Source organism: Callorhinus ursinus, unplaced genomic scaffold, assembly GCF_003265705.2.
Source record: "Callorhinus ursinus isolate GAN/ISIS: 27379988/994484 unplaced genomic scaffold, GSC_fseal_2.0 scaffold39, whole genome shotgun sequence".
NCBI classification, from domain to species: Eukaryota; Metazoa; Chordata; class Mammalia; order Carnivora; family Otariidae; genus Callorhinus; species Callorhinus ursinus.
Genome location: NW_027397101.1, coordinates 10,780,406 through 10,799,652, shown reverse-complemented (window position 1 = coordinate 10,799,652; position 19,247 = coordinate 10,780,406). Strand labels below are relative to the sequence as shown.

The following is a 19,247-nucleotide window of genomic DNA, read 5'->3' as shown; positions in this document are numbered from 1 at the left end:
TTTACATATCTTAATTCCTTGTCATACCAAAGCTGTGATGTATATACAATGGCCAATTTATTGGTTCCTGAAAATGTTTTGAACATACCAACCTCTAAATCTTATGCTTATTGTTGAAATGCCTTTTATTCCTCTCAAATCAGGATTTTACATATTCTTCAATTTCACAATTTCACAAAATCTTTCCTGACCACTGAGATCAAAATTTTCCTCCTCTAAACGTATATGGGTATTTATTACTCAAACCATCTGTTTAGTTCCTGACACATATTATCATGCTTCTCTAATTTTCACATTCCTATGGTTCCAAACAAACAACAAATTCCTTAGAGGCATTGCTTCGTCTTATCCTCTTTATGTCTGACAAAGATTAGCAGGATGTGGGATTCAGAAAGTTGACATCCAATATATACTGGTTTATAGATTCTTTGGAGCCATATCTTAATTCTGTGACTTTATCATTAAACAAGTTTCTTCCAACTATTACATGTAAGGAAAGAAAACATGTGTTGCTAGCCGCAGCAACTTCTTCCTAGAAACATCGCCAAAGGCAAGGGAAGCCAGGGCAAAAATGAACTATTGGGATTTCATCAAGATAAAAAGCTTTTGCACGCAAAAGAAACAGTCCACAAAACCAAAAGACAACCGACAGAATGGGAGAAAATATTTGCAAACGACATATCAGATAAAGGGCTAGTATCCAAAATCTATAAAGAACTTATCAAACTCAACACCCAAAGAACAAATAATCCAATCAAGAAATGGGCAGAAGACATGAACAGACATTTCTCCAAAGAAGACATCCAAATGGCCAACAGGCACATGAAAAAGTGCTCAACATCACTCGGCATCAGGGAAATCCAAATCAAAACCTCAATGAGATACCACCTCACACCCGTCAGAATGGCTAAAATTAACAAGTCAGGGAACGACAGATGTTGGTGGGGATGTGGAGAAAGGGGAACCCTCCTACACTGTTGGTGGGAATGCAAGCTGGTGCAACCCCTCTGGAAAACAGTATGGAGGTTTCTCAAACAGTTGAAATTAGAGCTACCGTTCGATCCAGCAATTGCACTACTGGGTATTTACCACAAAGATACAAATGTAGGGACCCGAAGGGGTACATGTACCCCAATGTTTATAGCAGCAATGTCCACAATAGCCAAACTGTGGAAAGAGCCAAGATGCCCATCGACAGATGAATGGATAAAGAAGAGGTGGTATATATACACAATGGAATATTATGCAGCCATCAAAAGGAATGAGATCTTGCCATTTGCAACGACGTGGATGGAACTGGAGGGTGTTATGCTGAGTGAAATAAGTCAATCAGAGAAAGACATGTATCACATGACCTCACTGATATGAGGAATTCTTAATCTCAGGAAACAAACTGAGTGTTACTGGAGTGGTTGGGGGTGGGAGGGATGGGATGGCTGGGTGATAGACATTGGGGAGGGTATGTGCTACGGTGAGCGCTGTGAATTGTGCAAGACTGTTGAATCACAGATCTGTACTTCTGAAACAAATAACGCAACATATTTTAAGAAAAAAGGAAAAGAAGAAGATAACAGGAGAGGAAGAAAAGGGGAGTATGTCAGAGGGGGAGACGAACCATGAGAGATGATGGACTCTGAAAAACAAACTGAGGGTTCTAGAGGGTAGGGGGGTGGGGGGATGGGTTAGCCTGGTGATGGGTATTGAGGAGGGCACGTTTTGCATGGTGCTCTGGGTGTTATGAACAAACAATGAATCATGGAACACTGCATCAAAAACTAATGATGTAATATATGGTGATTAACATAACAATAAAAAAATTAAAAAAAAAAAAAAAGAAAACATGTGTTGCTGAAACCAGATTGTTGTTTTCAGGATTTTTCCTTCCTTTACCTGTTGATATACATATTTGTGAAGATCCTAGACATGGAGTAAGCTAGAAGATTGGATAGTAATTTCTCAAGCCTACAAGTCTAGAGCTTTGCAAAACCTACCCTTTAATAGCCCAATACTTCAAAGAATAAACAGTCCGTGTAGCTGACTGGTAGAGCCAGTACCTCGACCATTGCCTCTATCATCATCATCTCCCCCTGAGCTGGAAAGGCTGCAGATGGGTTTGCTGCATTTTTTTGTTGTATCTTGCAAAATGAGCTTATCCTGTACATATTTTGTATATGCACTTTCACACAAGTCATGAGTATTTAATAAGGTCTTTTGCTTTTGTTTTAAGGTTTTATTTATTTATTTGAGACAGAGAGAGAAGTACAAGTGGGGGTGGGCAGAGGGAGAGGGAGAAGCAGACTCCCCACTGAACAAGGAGCCAGAAGCAGGGCTCGATCCCAAGACCCTGAGACCATGACCTGAGCTGAAGGCAGACGCTTAGCCAACTGAGCCACCCAGGTGCCCCTTTAATAAGGTTTTAACAAATCCTTGTCCTTGTGGATAGTATAGGGGATGAGGACAATAAACATTTAACATAACAAATATGTGACATAATAAAAGTCATATGTGCTATAAAATAGACAAGCTCAGGGAAGATGAGGCACAGAAGGAGAGTGATTTGACCAAAGTGAATATGAAAGTGAGTACTAAAGCTGGTCTAGAAGTCTGGTCCCCTGTTTGTCTCTGCCCTTTCTACACTGCTACTCCTGGAGCCAGGGGCCATTCTTCTTTCTCGACATGGATTGCATCTTCATGTTTTAGTTCTTCTTCCTGCTGCTTGGAACTGAAAGGCTATACCTGATCCCACACACCGAAAGTCATGTCTTTAGATTCCCAGTGCTTAAGTCTGATCATTTATTATTTCTACCTTCTATATAAGTTTCCAAGAGAATTGGAGCTCCACTCTAATTTGTGTTTAACTTTGACTTACGATATTCTTAATGACAAATTTATTTTCTTCAAAGCGATTGGGGGGTGGGGGGGGAGCGGGGTGGGTAACTCAAGTATGCCCTGAAAAAGTTTCTGGAAAAACTAAGCTAAGCTAAACAAAACTAAGTTTCTGTCTTAAGTTTTCTCAGCAGAATGTATTTATTTTCATTGCTATGAGCAAGTATTCAATTTTATGAATATACCACAATTTAGTTTTTCCCTGTGGTATATGATGAACATTTAGGTTAATTCTTTTCTATAGTAACATTTATGTTAATGCTGGGTATATCACTAGCAATGAAACTGCTGGAAGGTAGGGTAGGTGTATATTTACCTTTATTTTAAATACAAAAAAAATACTATTTCCAAGGGGTTTTACCAACTTTCACTCCCATCAGCAGAATATGAGTGTTCCTTTGTCCCACAACCTTGCCAAAATGTGGTGCTGTTCAAATTCTGATTTTAAATATTCTGATGAATATAGAGTGGTTTCTTGTGATATTAATTTGCATTTCTTCAAAGACTAATGTTGATGAGCATTTTTTGGATGTTTGGTGGCCATTTGGATATTCTTTTTGGGAATTGCTTTTTCAAGACTTTTATCTTCACTGCCTCCCTACATAAGACAGACAATGCAATCAAAAATTGATAAACAGTATTGGGCCTGTGGCGGATATGTGTTTTGCAGATATCTTCTTCCACTCTGTGGATTGCCCTTTCTTAATAATGTCTTTAGACGAGCAGATATTTTAAATTCTAATGAATTCCAACTTATCAGTCTTTATTGTTGTTACTTTTGCCTTGTTTCAGCAACCTTTGCCTATCCCAAGGTTACAAAGATATTTTTTCTGTTCTATTTTTTGTAAGATTTATTGTTTATTTTCATGTTTAGGTTTCTAATCTATGTGGAATTGATTTTGTGTATGGTGTGAGGTAGGGGGTCAACATATATTTTTATTCATAAAGAGATCCACTTGATCCAGTACTACTAATTGAAAAGATTATTCTTTCCCATTGCACTACAGGGACACAGTTGCTTATAAAGCAACTGCCTGATTAGGGGTGGGTATGTTCCTAGAGTTATTATTCTGCTCCACTGGTCTGTTTGCCCTTGAGCCAATACTTCACTATCTTAAATATTGTGGCTTTATAGTAAGTCTTGGTAACTGGTAGTGTTACCTTCAATAGGTAGTCCTTCAGTATTTGCTCTGTAAGATTGTTTTGGCTGTTCTTGGTTCTTTGCACTTCCTTATAAATTTTAAAATCAGTTTTCTGTTTCTCAAGAAAAAACATGTTGGAATTTATATTGGGATTGCATTGAACTTGTAGATCAATTTGGTAAACATTAATATCCTCGCAATACTGAGTCTTTTAAGCCATGAGCATATCATGATCACCCATTTATTCACATCATCTTTAATTTATTATTAATGCTACATGATTTTCTGCATAGAAATCTCATTGAATTTTGTTACATTTATTTCTAGTTTTAAGATATTTTTTGATGCTGTTGCAAATGGCACATTTTTTAAATGTGTATTTTCTAATTGTTTTTTGTATGTAATACAGCAGCTGGCTTTTTGTATTGACCATATATTCAGCAGCCTTGCTAAATTCACTTACTGATTTTATTTATTTATTTTTAAAGATTTTATGTATTTATTTGACAGAGAGAGAAGCAAGCAGCAGACAGAGGGAGGGGGAGAAGCAGGTTCCCTGCTGAGCAGGGAGCCCAAATGTGGGGCTCGATCCCAGGACCCTGAGATCATGACCTGAGCCGAAGGCAGACGTTTAACCAACTGAGCCACCCAGGTGCCCCGTCATTTACTGACTTTAATATTTATTATGTTTCCCTACTTTTTTGCCCATTCTAGTAACTAGTCAAGTTGACTAGTTCCTATCCAAGAACAGACACATCCAACATGTTGGATGTCAGAAACTAGCCTGAGGAGTGTCAGAAACTGGCCTGAGGAGTGTTCACTAGTTGTTCCAAATGTCATTCCTTTTAAGAGTTTATGAAATTTCCCTGCTTTTAGATTATTAACCTAACTTGAATTGTGGGCTTTATCCCTGGGGAGAAACTTCTTAAGGAAAACAGCATCCATGGAGATAAAATTATGCTAACTACTATCTGTCAGTACACTTGGTGAGATCAATTGAGATCTCAGACACATACGTCACTTCAATTATATCACCAGGAAGGAACGTCATGTTATGTGGTTTTAGCCAATGGTTAAAGACGTTTTAGAACAATTTTGTTCTCTCTGAGCTCTGTGGCAGAAAATATTTATAATTGGAAGAGGGGCAAAGAGGCACAAATAGTTTCAAGGTACTGATTTTCCTAAATCATGGAACAATACACTACTTAAAATATCTGAAATCTAATGACAATGATTTTACTAGTTGCTATTAAAAGAGGACAAAATCAATTCAGAGGCAGCCATAAGAAGCCAAGTTGCCTAGCTGTATTAAAAATGTGATAAAGTACTGAAGAAAATAAACATTTTAAAATAATCTTTATTTTATATTGGATGAAATAAGTATTTATTCCCTTAGTGTCATTAGTTTTTGCTGTATACCAGTCCATCCCCAAACTTAGTGGATTCAACCCAGCATGCTTTTATTCGTCTCACAGTGCTCGGGGTCAGCAGTTTGAGCTGAGCTCGGCTAGGTGGCTCTGCTGGTATGGGCCACACTTGGCTTATCTTTGTCAGTCTGTGGTCAGCCACCGGGTCCTGTGGGGAATGACTGGTCTCAGATGGCTCAGGTGGTAACCTTCTCCTTCCACCTGGTCTCTCATCCTCCACCCGGCTCACTTGGGCTTGATCAAACAGTGTGGTGACAGGGGACTCCATATCAGCAAGTGGGAGAGAATACACAGGGCTGCTTCCTGAGGTTTTTGGGGCTTCTGGAGGCCCAGGGTCAGAATGCACACAGTGTCACTTCTGCCCTATTCTGTTGGTCAAGGCAAGTGGCACAGATAACGGGAGGAGGAATGGACTCCTTTTGGGAGGCAGAGTAAGGTGGCATTTTGTGGTCACCAGCTACACCCTCTGTACAAGAAACTGTAGTGCTCTATAATGTATTTTTAAGACAGAGGTTAAATACAGGTAGTTTCAAGTTTAGGTAACTAATAAGAAAAAGTAAGGAATTAAATGACCGCGTGTTGGGGTGTTAAAAGCCTTGATTTAATAATGGACGAAATCCTGGAGTGAAGACTGAGGGATGAAATGTAAAAGATAGCTGAGACAGAAAAGCTAATTTGGGAAGCTAGCCAGCAATTGACTCACAGCAGGACCTAGCTTCTAAATCCTGAAATAAAGAAGTTTTGTATTATTGGGATGGCTGTGTTTTCTAATAGTCTGAATGCAGTGTACTATTGGGTATTAGTATCACTGCTAATATTACAAGGATTAAAAGGGTCAAAACAAGACTCTGATGTACCAAACTTGAGAAACTTTTTTTTTTTTTTAAGTGTGTGCAAGAAAGCCTTTCCCGAATCCTAGATTTAAAAGTGTGACTACGGAGACCCAGTGTGCCTACCATTTCTTTGTACATGAAAGCAGATTTTTTTTTTTTTCTAGATTTCAGAAATGAAAATGAGAACTAACATCAGATACTTTACTTTTCAAGTAAAAAATCTAAAGTGTGTTAAACTTCTCTATGGGAGATCCCCCCTATGAAGAAAATTCATTCAGGTTTCCAGGGCCTGTTGCTATCTAGGAACAGAGAAGAGTGATCCAAAACATTTAAAAGCAACACATTATTTCTGGTTGTTTTAAACAGAATTGGGAAAGGGAGAGTGCCATAAGATCCTTGAAAAGTGAAACTGGGAGACTTTCATAAAGGATCAAAAGACTTCACAATAGAGTACAATGGCAGTGTCCAAATAAATAGAATGGAATCCTCTGCAGAAACTTGGAGCAGGGTGGGTGGCGGTGGGAGAATTGCATTTTTAAAACCCTTGGCACACAACCACTAGAGAAGTCGTCTAAAATATAAATCAGACCATGTCACTCCATAGCATAAAGCCCGCCGGTGTCTTCCCATTGCCTTTCAAATGAAATCCAGTCTCTGCAATGTGACCTGCAGGTCCTGTGCAGTATGGACCCCGCTTGCTTTCCCAGCTCTCTGACTGGCTCACTGGGCCCCAGCCTCTGCCCTGGACAGTCTGTCCCTTAACCTGAAAAGCTCTCATGTTTTCTGTCTCCTGGCACCAGAATGTATCTTGTGTGTTCTTATGTCTCTTGCACCAATCACCGTGCCTGGTGTTCAGCAGTATTCATGGAGAGAAAGAAGGAAGGAATTCGCTTTTTTAAAAAACAAAAACACCATGGATGTGTAAAAGTTCTAGCTCAGGATAGATGGTTTATGATTATAAAATGAGGACATTGTATGAACATCTCAAAAAATACTGTCTCTTCTCCTCTGGGTGTTACATCATGTTGACCTCAGCTATCACATAGAGCCTTTAACATTTGGTTATTACAGCAAGTGTGTGACTCCACAAGGGGGTTGGTGGACAAATGAGCAAAAGCTCTCTTTGTTTTATCCATTGCCACCTGAAATGTATGTGAAGAAAGATCCAAGTTGTGGAACATCTAGGACAGTGGAACTCCAGTGGTTTGTGTGGCCTGGGAAATAATTATAGAACTTATACTTCTGTTTATTTTTTATCTCATTTAGAAAAGGTCTCATTTTGTCTGTTTGACAATATATGTAGTTCATTAGTAATATAGGAGGCATGTATAATATATAAATACATATTTTTCACGTGCATTTTTAAACAGGCACTGCATTTGTGTTGGCCTGTGTGCACCATATAACGTGATAAGCTTGCAGATGATGAAGAGTTATGCTATGAATAGTTTTGACCCAAGTGACAATGCTGGGGGAGAAAGTGAGCATGTTTTCTAAAAGCTTAGCTTTGCAAAAGATTTTTACAAGAGGATATGATAACACATCATGGTTAAATTTATGATTTAAAAAAATATTAGAGGAAATATAATAAAGACAAGGGCCAGTCTCTTAAGTTTGTGAAGGAGACATCACTGGACATAGCACAAAAGGTAAAGAAATTCCTAAAAAGGTGGCATTTTAATGTGGGGCTTGATCCCCCAAGCATACATCTGCCGTTGTCCCACGTTTGCCTGCCAGCACCATTCCCTGTTCACTCCCTGTTAGTCATGGCTGCCTTCTTACTTCGGATGATGAAAATCTGTGTTTCAAAGGTTTCTGTGATGATGCTTAAATGCAGCAGAGAAGTTCGGTTGATGTTATTGGACATTTTCTTTCCTTTCAGTCACGTGAGCAACTCATTTAAGATTACAGTCAGTATCCAGAAAGTTTGGGAGTGAGGAAGTTAGTACATCTAGTTTTCAAGTAGGCTTTGAATGACTTTAAACACTCTTTCTGATATAGGTACTGTGTATTTTGTTTGAGGATTTTGTAGAAGTATAATAAAAAGGACAGTATTTTACAAAAGCCTTTTTCTGGAGGTCTTGAATAGATTTTCTAAAAGAGTGACTATGGGAAAAATATTTTTTTCACTGCTGACACATCTTGGTATGGGAAATGCATAGTGCTTTTATTGCTGCAGGAAATTTTTGTAATTTATTATCAAATCACTTCATAATGCCAACTGCTTTTGAAAAATAGCCATTGTGTGTCTTCATTTCTTCTTTCAACATGACTGTGTTGCCCTCAACAACTTTATAGTAAAGAGCACTCAGGCTGGTATCTTTCCACCTGGATAACTGTTCTGTATAACTCTGTGAATTCACCATCTAGCATATCCTTATTTATTTCCAATTAGTCTACACATATCCTTGCTAGAATTTAAATTAAAAAGAAAAACCCCATAAAGAAGAACTTGATGATAATATACAAAATAAATATGCCTTATGGTGATATAAACATATGTCTCCATGTTATTAATTCAGTTACTAACTTGTGAGAATCGGGTTAATCATTTCTACTTCTAAACACACCTATAAACTTTTTGACTCTAAGATACTCAGTTACACAATAATGGGTTACTGGGTTAAAGATTGACCTTCTGGAGAATTTTTGACTCATGGTATAAACTTTGATTTGTGAATTATTTATCCATCTCGGACAGTAACTCTCAAATACTTTTATCAAGTGAGATTCTTTCACCGTTCCTTCCTATACCCCACTTTTGAGGTTTTCTTCCTTCTTCATTTGAGGGAACCCTTATATTGTCTCTCTGCCAATTAAGGGAGAGACTTTTTCTTTATGTTGCTAATTTTAGAATTAACCATGGCTTCACCTAACCTAGTAAGTCAGAGATGATAGAAGCAGAATGAGAAACAAATATGAGATACAAAATTGGTCTGGGTTGTAAACCCTCCTCTGAGACTGACCAGATATGTCTTCTGAGATTAATTATTCCACTATGTTCTTTTGCTTCATTCATTGCCTGCTAAAGGAGGGCGTTGCCCAAGATGACTTGTAATTTTTTTTCTGATTTTTATCAAATTATGATTCCATTCAAGGAGATGCATAGAGGTGAGGAAGGTACTAACAATAAAGAAGAATGCAATATAACTGGATACAATAAATGTGCAAGGTGAGAGAGGAGGAGAGTGTATATTGGATATCTATGTTTAATATTTGTCCCTTCTACCTTCCTTTAGGTTATGTTTCTATTTGCCCTAATAGCCATTTATCTGGTTTCTCCACACAGAACCTAATTCACAGATTTTCAGAGAGACACCAGCTTAAGTCATGAGGTCAATATTGGGAAAATGAAGAGAATATTCCTTAATTCCACATTCCCCAGCCATTCAGGATGACCTCTCATCATTGTAGTTTCTATCTGTTGCTGGCAATGATTTGAAAGAACATTCCTTGGATCTGAATGTTTCCATCTGGGGACTGTCCCCTCAGAGAAGAGCTAAGCTCCCAGCATGAGAGATGGGAACCACATCTATTCAGTGACAGACATCAGTGCAACAATGTCTGCCCCATTTAACAGATTCAATCTTTTAATTGGTGACAGTATTTATGTCGCCTAAGCCTGTGAATTTAACTTCCCATAAAGAAGCTAATTTCAATTCTAGCTTAGGATGAAAAGGGAAATTTGGGAGTCATTGGTAGTGTTTGACTGCCATGCCCAGAAATTCAAATCTGTTTTGAGTTTATATACTAAAACTGCCCTGAAAACACCTAAAATTGCTGGGTTTAGAAAACACTGTACTAGAAACAAGCCTTGAAAATTCCTTTTTTTAAAAATTTTTATTTAAAAATTTTCCTTAACATAAGTGAAACTTTATAGCACGGTGTTTCCCAGCCTTGGCACTGTTGACATTTTGGGCCAGGTCATTCTTTGTTGTGGGGTGGGGGGGCTATACTGTGCCTTGTGAGATACTTAGCGGCATCCAGCATCCCTGTCCTCAACCCCTTAGATGTCATTAGCACTCTCCTTATGTTGTGACAACAAAAACAATCTCTCCAGACATTGTCAGATGTCCCTGGGGAGGCGGCAAAATCATTCTCAATTGAGAGCTACTGTTCTAGAGCTTTGATCACTCTGAGGATGGAGTTACAGATATAGCAACTGTGAGTAGACAAAATCGGTTTTCATTAAACTCTAGTAAGGAAGGATTTAAAAACAATTTAAAGGCCTTCATTTTGTTTTAAAAATCATTTCAAGGAAAAAAAGTAATCAATGCCAAAGGGAATAGTAATTTCCCCACAAATTTAAAAATTTACTTTTCATAGTAAGTAAAATATATCATGCATTGCTAGATTTCTTTTCCACTGTGTGTTGATAGAAATAAAACAAAATGGACATAATAAAAATTAACACATTATTACCCATAATATATTTTAAAAACTAAATGCATTTTATTTTTTTAAAGATTTTATTTATTTGATAGAGAGAGAGCAAGACAGCAAGAGAGAGCATGAGTGGAGGGGAGGGTCAGAGGGAGAGGGAGAAGCAGACTCCCCACAGGGAGCCGGATGGTGGGGGCTCCATCCCAGGATCATGATCTGAGCTGAAGGCAGATGTTTAACTGACTGAGCCACCCAGGCACCCCAAAGCTAAATACATTTTAAACAAAACATATTTTGCATGTGTGAAAATAGGAACACCCTTTTTGATTTTAAAAGAATGAAAAAGAAAATCAGGTATAGTAAGTTAAGAATGATGGTTTCACATCCATTTAAAAATGCCCGAAGATTAAAATAATAATCTGTTCTGTTGTTTGGGTAAGAAGTGGCTGGATTGAATATCTATCTCTACTTTGTGAGATTGATCAGTTACTCACTTTTAATATGTGTTTTTGGAAGAATGGAACACATAGCAGAGTCCCAATAGCATGCTGAATAGACTCGTCTTTGAACTTTTCCAATGCCAATTTCCATCAGCATCATATAAAACTAGATGGAAGTAATCACATGCAATAATCATTTTAAGAAGTTAGATGCTTTAAAACTATCCTCTTTTTCAAATCAGAATTATAGTCTGTTTGTAGAGAGAAAATAGATAGGCAGGGACATAAGGTGTTAACTTTTTCCTCTTTATCTATTTATTTCTCATGGCGTACTTCACTTTTACTTCTTGAAAGGGAAAAGAATGATCAAAGTTAATCATGTCATTTTGTCATTAATGAAAGTAACTAATATTTATGTCTGCCTCAAATGCAAAGTTTTGACATTTTGTAGAGATGTTATCAATAGTAATTTGGAAAGTGAGTCATACTATATTAAGCTCAGATAATTGGCTTTTCTCTGTATGTATTAAAACTAAACATGTAAAGAGCCTTTTATAGTGTCCATATTGATAGGTATCATTTTACTCTTCAGATATTCTTAATAATTCTGTCGATTTCTTCAAAGAATTACTGTGTGCCTCCTCAGAGTCACCTGTCTTCATATTAAGTCATAGCCTACGCCAAAAATGAGATGATTGGGTTATTACTTTGTATTTATACATGGCAGCTCATAAAGTCTCTTTTTTCCCCCAACTTATTGCCATGTAATCATGTCTAGGGCAAAATATTGAAAAATATAGAGTTTTTGATATGATGTGCTATTATGGGAAAGAGTATAATTTTGAGAAGATTTGAGTTTCACTCATAAGAATAATTCTTAATATCCTTTTGATTTGAGTGTTTTATCCAGGCATGGATTGGATAAACAGTTATTTTATAAGTGTTTTATTTAACTTAATAGCCTTTATCCATTGTCCTTTGTCTCAGTGTGTTTTCCATGATGGGCTTTGAGGCTTTCAGCGCTGCATGTATTTAAGAATGTTTGGCATAATCCTCACTCATGTTGATCAGTTGAATGTGGCCATTTCATAAGAACTATACAGATCATTTCCTATGGATGTGTACAGATCTGCTCATCTTTCCTGTCTATGGGACATGGCACACGTTTGCTGTCAGAAGTTTCCATTTCGGGGCGCCTGGGTGGCTCAGTCGTTACATGTCTGCCTTCGGCTCAGGTCATGATCCCAGGGTCCTGGGATCGAGCCCCGCATCGGGCTCCCTGTTCTGCGGGAAGCCTGCTTCTCCCTCTCCCACTCCCCCTGCTTGTGTTCCCTCTCTTGCTGTGTCTCTGTCAAATAAATAGATAAAATCTTAAAAAAAAAAAAAGTTTCCATTTCTGTAAGCATCCCAAAGAAGGACTTTCACCAGTGAGAAATAAAACTTTTCTACCTATGATATGAATCAAAACTGTTTCTTTTTAATAACAACATTTCTGTTTGGACACTTCCCAGTTGTACAGTTGACCACTTACTGATCCTTCCTTTACATTCTGTGGAGTGTTTTTTTTTTTTTTTTTTAAAGAGAGAGACACTTGTTTTTTGGCAGGGTATGGGATGGGGATGGAGAAGTGAGTGTCGTAGAGGTTAAGTGGATTTCCTCATTTAACACAATGCATCTTTAGAATCTGACTATGAGGAAGCCAGGACTGCAAGGACTAAGGGTTCCCAACTCACTGATTCCGTCTCCAACCCTGAAAACCTATGCCTTGTTTATAGCTATTGCATTCAATGCTGTTGAAATATGTAACCATAGTCTGTGCTGTTCAAAAGGGCAGCCACTGGCCACATGTGGTTATTTAAACTGAAATTAAATTTAAATACAATAAAATATTTACTTCTCCTGTTTCACTAGGTATGTTTAAATTTTCCAAGTATTAGTGCAGATAAAGAACACTTCTATTCTGCAGAAAGTTTTATTGGATAGTGCTGGAGGATTCTTGTCTTAGCTCATGATAAAATATTTAGGCGGCTATCTCCTGGTGGAAAATTCTCATGAATAAGTGAAATGTTGAAAATTTATTTTTGTTTTTTCCTTTCATGTCCTTGTGTTGTCACTGTGCACTGAGGGCAGGGAGTTCACAGATGGCCCTCAGAAGCCTCCGCCAGCTTGCTCTAAACTCCAGGCCTCTCCACCCCTTGCTTCAGCCACAGCAGCACTGCTAATGTCTGTTTTACAAATTGGAGTTTACTGGTAGCACATCTTGTGCACAAATGGTTGTTTCTGTTAAATGATTGGAAACCTGCCCTAGTCGACTGAGAGAGACCGGACCGGTTTGGGAGGTGGATAAAAAGAAGTCACAACATTTTGGGACTTCCTCCTTTAGCACACCATCCCCCCAACTTAATGGCTATCTTTATGTGTAAATGGTCAGTTAAGTATCATAGACATCTAAGATGTCTAGAATTGAGAGCAGGGTGTTGCTAGATAAGCCCGAAAGAAGCAACCTGATAAACAATGAGATAAACAATGATATCTAGTTTTCTAGTGACAGCAGGTTTTTGTTTTGTTTTGTTTTGTTTTAAGTTCTATGTAGATTTTGTTTAATCTCTTTCCCTTTCTCTCCCTCTTTTCGGAATAATGATTTGATTCTTTAACTCCCTCTAGAGTGAACGATGTAATTTTTGAAAATTATTTTTAAACTTATGAACCCATGGATTTTAGTAGGATGTGTTTCAGTGAATTGTAGCTACTGTTGCCCTTGTTGCCAGATTTTCCTACATTTAGTTGATGGGGCCTCATCACCTTGGCTCCTTGTTTTTGGATATAACCTAGTAGTTCCTGAAAGTCTTGCCACTTCCTCATATCACAAGATGTTGCACACTCATTTTGCATATTCCCTGCATAAAACCTACAATCATTCACTTTGCTGAGGGACCGAGGGTCCTATTTTTAAAGAAAGAAAAGTTCCATTTTGCCTCTTTTTCTGTTATGTTAACACAATCTGTAGGAACACATACCACAATACAGAAAGCTGAAAAAAAAATCCTTCAGATTCGTATTAGTTTGAATATGAAGATACTTGTTACAGGAAAGGGTTACAATGTTAAATTGAAGATAAAGAGTTGAGTCCATGCAGCTTATGTAATCCCTTGAAACAGTGACCTGTGAAGGCTTTTAGGCAAGTGCACTCTTTGTTATCCCATTTCCAATCACGGTGTGCACCCTGGCCCTCTGAACTGTCAGCTTCTGTAGCCATGCACGTACAGAAATCGGAAAGTAGATATTCGGCTAATTGAAAATCACAACAAAATTATTGTTCCTTAAGATCTTTGTCCCCTGAGCAATAATAAATATATTTTTTTTCCATTTCATTTTAAACTTAGCTACGTGGTTCAGTTTTATATGCATGTCCCAGTTAAAGAAAGACACAGAGGGCAAGGTATATCAAAATCCAGTAGGGGGCTATTGGACACATGCAGAATCATTTGTGATATAAGCTAAACCATGGTACTTTTAATATCTCTGAACCCCCTTTCCTGCTCTTTTCACTGCGAAGTGCTTGGCAACCCTTTCTCTAGGCTAATAGAAACTGCTTGTAATATTTGCTCATCCTCATTATTTTCGCTGTCAGTGTTTCCTTAAAAATCCATTTCCCATTTTTGTTCTAAAATTTAAACTCCACATTACTGATATGCAAGCCAGCATTTCCCTTTTGGCAATGTTGCCAAGTAATAAACAAGATATGGAGTGGAGATTAGCTGGAATGAACATCTAGAATAGATGTTCTAGATGTCTTATCTTCACACCTCTGATCTCCTTTTGTCATATCCGGACCAAGGACATATATAGCCCATTTCAGGATAAATATGTATGTTCTCTAGCTGCATTCATTCCTAGATCGTATGACGGTTTTAAGTCCAGAGGTAACATCTGTAGGTTCATTTGGAAGAATTTGGTCTTATGCCACTTTAGTCGGGTAGAGGAAAAAGCCAATTCACTTCTTCCCTGAGAGAGCATTTCATGCGTCTCCATCTCCGTGATCGCACCGAGTCATCACGAAGCAGTTGGCTCTGATACGCTTGCACAGACACAAATTGAGTCCGACAGGACTGATGTCTCCTGGACTTTGCTGTCATTTGAAATGCTGGCATGAGGACAGGAACAGTGAAAGGGGGAGGGGAGCAGAGCTGATTCCTTTAGCACTTTTCCTATGAAGTTTTGAGAATTTTAGCTTTTGATAGCTGTGAACTGCCTGATAAGTTATTTTCCTAGTGAGATTGAGAACAATAGCAAATTTGGGGCAGCTGGCTAGCTTTTGGTTTCAAGTGGATGTGTTCCAATGTCTAACTTGCTGCTTCATGCCACCCGCCAATCGGTTAAAAATAAGAAGGGCTAAGGAGTGGATGGGTAATTACAATGATCCGCCACCTTTGCATTTAGTCTTATTTTTCCTGCATTCAAAGGACACATGCACAGTAATGAAAAAGACAAGATCTTTAAAAAAATTTTATTCCCAGGCTCAAGCTCAGTTTCAGAAAAGACAGACTATAGTATCTGCTCTACAATACTTTTTCAAGTACAAGTTATTTTAGCGGATTAGGTTATTTCTGGATATCTCTAGTATTTCCTGTCAAGAATTTTGTACGTGTTTCAAATATTCCAATATACAAATCTTAAAGGTGTACTCTTTCATTTGGCACAGGAATTCTGATTGTCATGCTCAAGTTTTCACCATGATAGAGGAAGCAATAGAATTCAGCACAGTCTATATATATTCAGAGCCTACTCTGTGTAAGATGCTGTGCTAGATTTGTTGAAGCTTCCTTTAGGAACAACTATTTATCACCCGAAGAGTCATACTTCAAATTAGTGCTTGGAGCGTCAGTCATGGCTTCCCTTCTTTTCAGCTCCCACCATCACCCTGTGGTGTGTGTTACTTTTCACCTGGGACACTTGCTCTGGCCTAATAGTGCTGCATTTACGTGTCAGCTCATCTTCTCAAAGCCCATTTCCTTGCTTCTGCTCAGAAACGCTAAGTAGCTTTATTTGTGGTTTGCTGTGGAAGGCCTGCTTGACTTAGATTGGCATTCAGAGCTCACCATGACCTTTTCTTTTCTCTTTTCTTTTCTTTCCTTGTCTTTTCTTTTGTTTTGTTTTCTTTTCTAGCCTGAACCATTTTGTTTTGCCTTGTTTTCTTCTGCTTTCCTAATGAAGTCATCACTCCAACCCAGCAGTCTCAATGTGGTCCCTGCACCAGGTGCATCAGCATCACTCAGGAACTTGTTAGACTCCCATCACAGACCTAGTGGACCACATATGGGGGGGGGGCGGGCGGTGCCCAACTATCTGTTTTTTTTTTTTTTTTTGGTCTTTTAATTTTTTTTTTTCACCCAGCTATCTGTTTTAACAAGCCTTCCGGGGGATTCTGATGCATATGGAAGTTTGGGAAGCCCTACTCCAGCCAAACCTGGATACTCATCTTTTCCAAGTTCCTTTCCCACCACCCTGCCTTTGTACAGAATTCCTAGAATGCTTTTCCCTCTTCTTGGTTAAATCCTGCCTGTACTCCCAGGCTCACTTTGAGATACCACTTTATCTAGGATACCATTCCTGATCCTATCTTTTATGGCATTATTTGGTTTTCCTTCCTAGCACTTATCACTTACTAACTTACACTAGTCACCTGATGTGTCTGTTTTATTTTCCCTACTAAACTGGAAAGTCACAGAGGATAGAATCTGACTCATTTTTGTCCTTCATGGCACTTTATACTAAGTGCATTTGCACGCAGTAGGCTCTCTAAAAATAGTTTGTGGCTTTTTGATTTTACATAGGAGATTGAGAAAACTAAGCTATTGCCCAGGAGACATATAAAAATCCTGTTAAGTCAAATAGGCTCATGGTAACTATTGTTTTGACTTATTGAAGCCAAACTAGACTTGAACGTTGATGTGTCTTCAGGGAAGAAGCCAAATGTGCTAGTGTAAAAAATGCTAACCTCTCCTATTTAGCTGGAGAAGTTGAATTAGCCCTGTCACTTCCCCTCGTGCCAAGAAAGCAGCTTCCATTATTCTGTCAATAATAGACTTTTATCCGGCAAGATTTAAGGTTCTCTTAAATCTTTCTTATAGCGTTGCTCTGCTTTCTTCCACCAATGTATTCACGTAGTGTTTCATGAGAAGTGACAGTTGCTTCTCACAGCGCGCTGCCCAAAAGGTGGCATGAGCAGAGAGTGGAATTCAAGGTGGTTGGCTTTCGGAGAGCCCAACAATGGGAGCAAGATGTGCTAGGGCCGCCCCATTTCACAAACCAAGTTACTGCCCTTCTCATACAAAGGCATCCCGGTTACAGTTCCTTGTGTCTCTACAATGGATTATGTCTCTCGTGATGGTGGTGGTGGTGATGGAAAAAGGGGAAAAGAGTAAGAAACCTAAGTGTTTTTGTGTTTTCTTTCCTTTGTTTCCCTTCCTCTGCCCTTGCAGGCTCTGAAAGAGTTCCAACTGAAATTCCAGACCGGACGGACTCGCTGCCGCTTCAGAGGCGGTGACCCCAAACTGCCAGTGCTCGCTGCTGCTGAGCTGCAGGATGGTGCACGTGCACGTCGCCAGGCCGCTGTTGCTGCTCCTCGCTCTCTTCCTACGCGCGGATGCCGACAGTAAGCCGTTCTCCCTTCTCTGCGGGGCTGAGACCAGAATGAGTGGTTTTGTTTGCAGTGGCACCAGGCTCAGGGCCTCTGAATACGTTTCCTTTGGAAGTAAATCCTGAGACACTGTGGGATCCTCCTTGGCTACTGGCCAGCCTTTGAAAGAGATTATTGACGTGACTTCCTTACCATTTCCTCTCGCTCTTAATGCCCCTTTTCTTGTGCATCTCACTGCCTCTACTGTTTTGTCTTTTTTTTTTTTTTGATAGTCTTACCAGCCCAGTGGCAAAGATACTATGAGACCGATGACATAACTCAAACTGGGGTTAACCAGTTGGTGGTGCCAATAAGTAAACACCATCCATTAGAAATGTCTTTCGTTTTGCGGATATTTCTATGTCTAGAAAAATGCACAATGTCACACTGAGCCCAATTAAACTTCCAAGCCCCTTGTAGCTGTCATACCAGCTGTTCTAATGTACTGTTTCCGACAGCTGTCGTCGAGTACAGTATTCAAACAAATCAAGCAGAACTGACAACTTTGTGGCAGGGTGAAGGGCGTGGAAGTGTGAGGAGAATTCTGTGGAGTACAGACACCAAAGTTTGGTTTATTGGACTCAATTTATGAAACTGAGATTGGGGTCGATTAGCTTGCCAATTAATGAGAAGATTGTATCTCCTTCATAATTAGGAAATCATTAGGTCTACCTTGTTTACATATGTTTCTTTTCCCATCTGGCCCATGGCCTTTTGGAAGAGATAGGACTGGAGAAACGCTTGTCTCTGGCTTGGGCTCTCTGACATGGCTGGTTTCTTCGCAGTGGTGTAGCTCCTGAGCGAGTTGGCCATTCTCTTTGGGAGTCCCCTGGTACTATGAAAATGTATAACATCTGCAGTCATTAACTTCTCCCTCTGCTGACTATTTCAGTAAGATTAAATTTGATTCATGCTGAGGATGTTTCAAAGACAAGGATCCTGTGTCATGTTGGCCCCTACCTATTAATTGAATTCTGACAAAAATTTCTTCAATAGCCGTCAATTTCTTTGTTTAAACGGGGGCTCTGTTTTCTAAAGAGAGTTTTCTAGGAGTGAAAGGAATCACGTTAATAACAGGATACATATGGGACATGCATGTATTAAGCACATTCTCTTGTTAATAATGTATATAGTCTCCTAATTAGCACTTGAGAGTGTTGGTTTAAGGTGACGCCAAGGAATGTCTAGGACGATGCCAGCAAATAATTAACTGGGAAAAGACCCAAGTAAAAGATGCTCTTGTTATTTTAAAGCCATTTATGTCAAAATCTATTTTAAAGTTGTGATCTAAATTTAGTTTTTTAAAGAAATCAGGCATATGGCTTTATTTTTCTGTTTTGGCTAGAATGAAAGAAGTATGTTGTTTTACAGTTGTTAATTTTTGGCAAAAGCCTTTCAGCACTCTGGGAATCCACTTTAATTTCATATCGCAGTTAGAGATTTCCTTAAAGTTACCA

At 38.8% G+C, this 19,247-nt stretch overlaps 1 protein-coding gene across 23 annotated transcripts in view; it reads left to right on the top strand.

The window, feature by feature from the left end:
* PTPRD (protein tyrosine phosphatase receptor type D) overlaps positions 1-19,247 on the top strand; it is a 758,123-nt gene that overhangs the window by 310,360 nt on the left and 428,516 nt on the right. For all 23 annotated transcript variants that reach the window (XM_073880761.1, XM_073880763.1, XM_073880782.1 and 20 more), the window contains one exon: positions 17,594-17,766. In XM_073880761.1, the coding sequence (XP_073736862.1) occupies positions 17,697-17,766 (70 nt within the window). In that variant the 5' untranslated portion in view covers positions 17,594-17,696. The remainder of the gene's footprint in view (positions 1-17,593; positions 17,767-19,247) is intronic.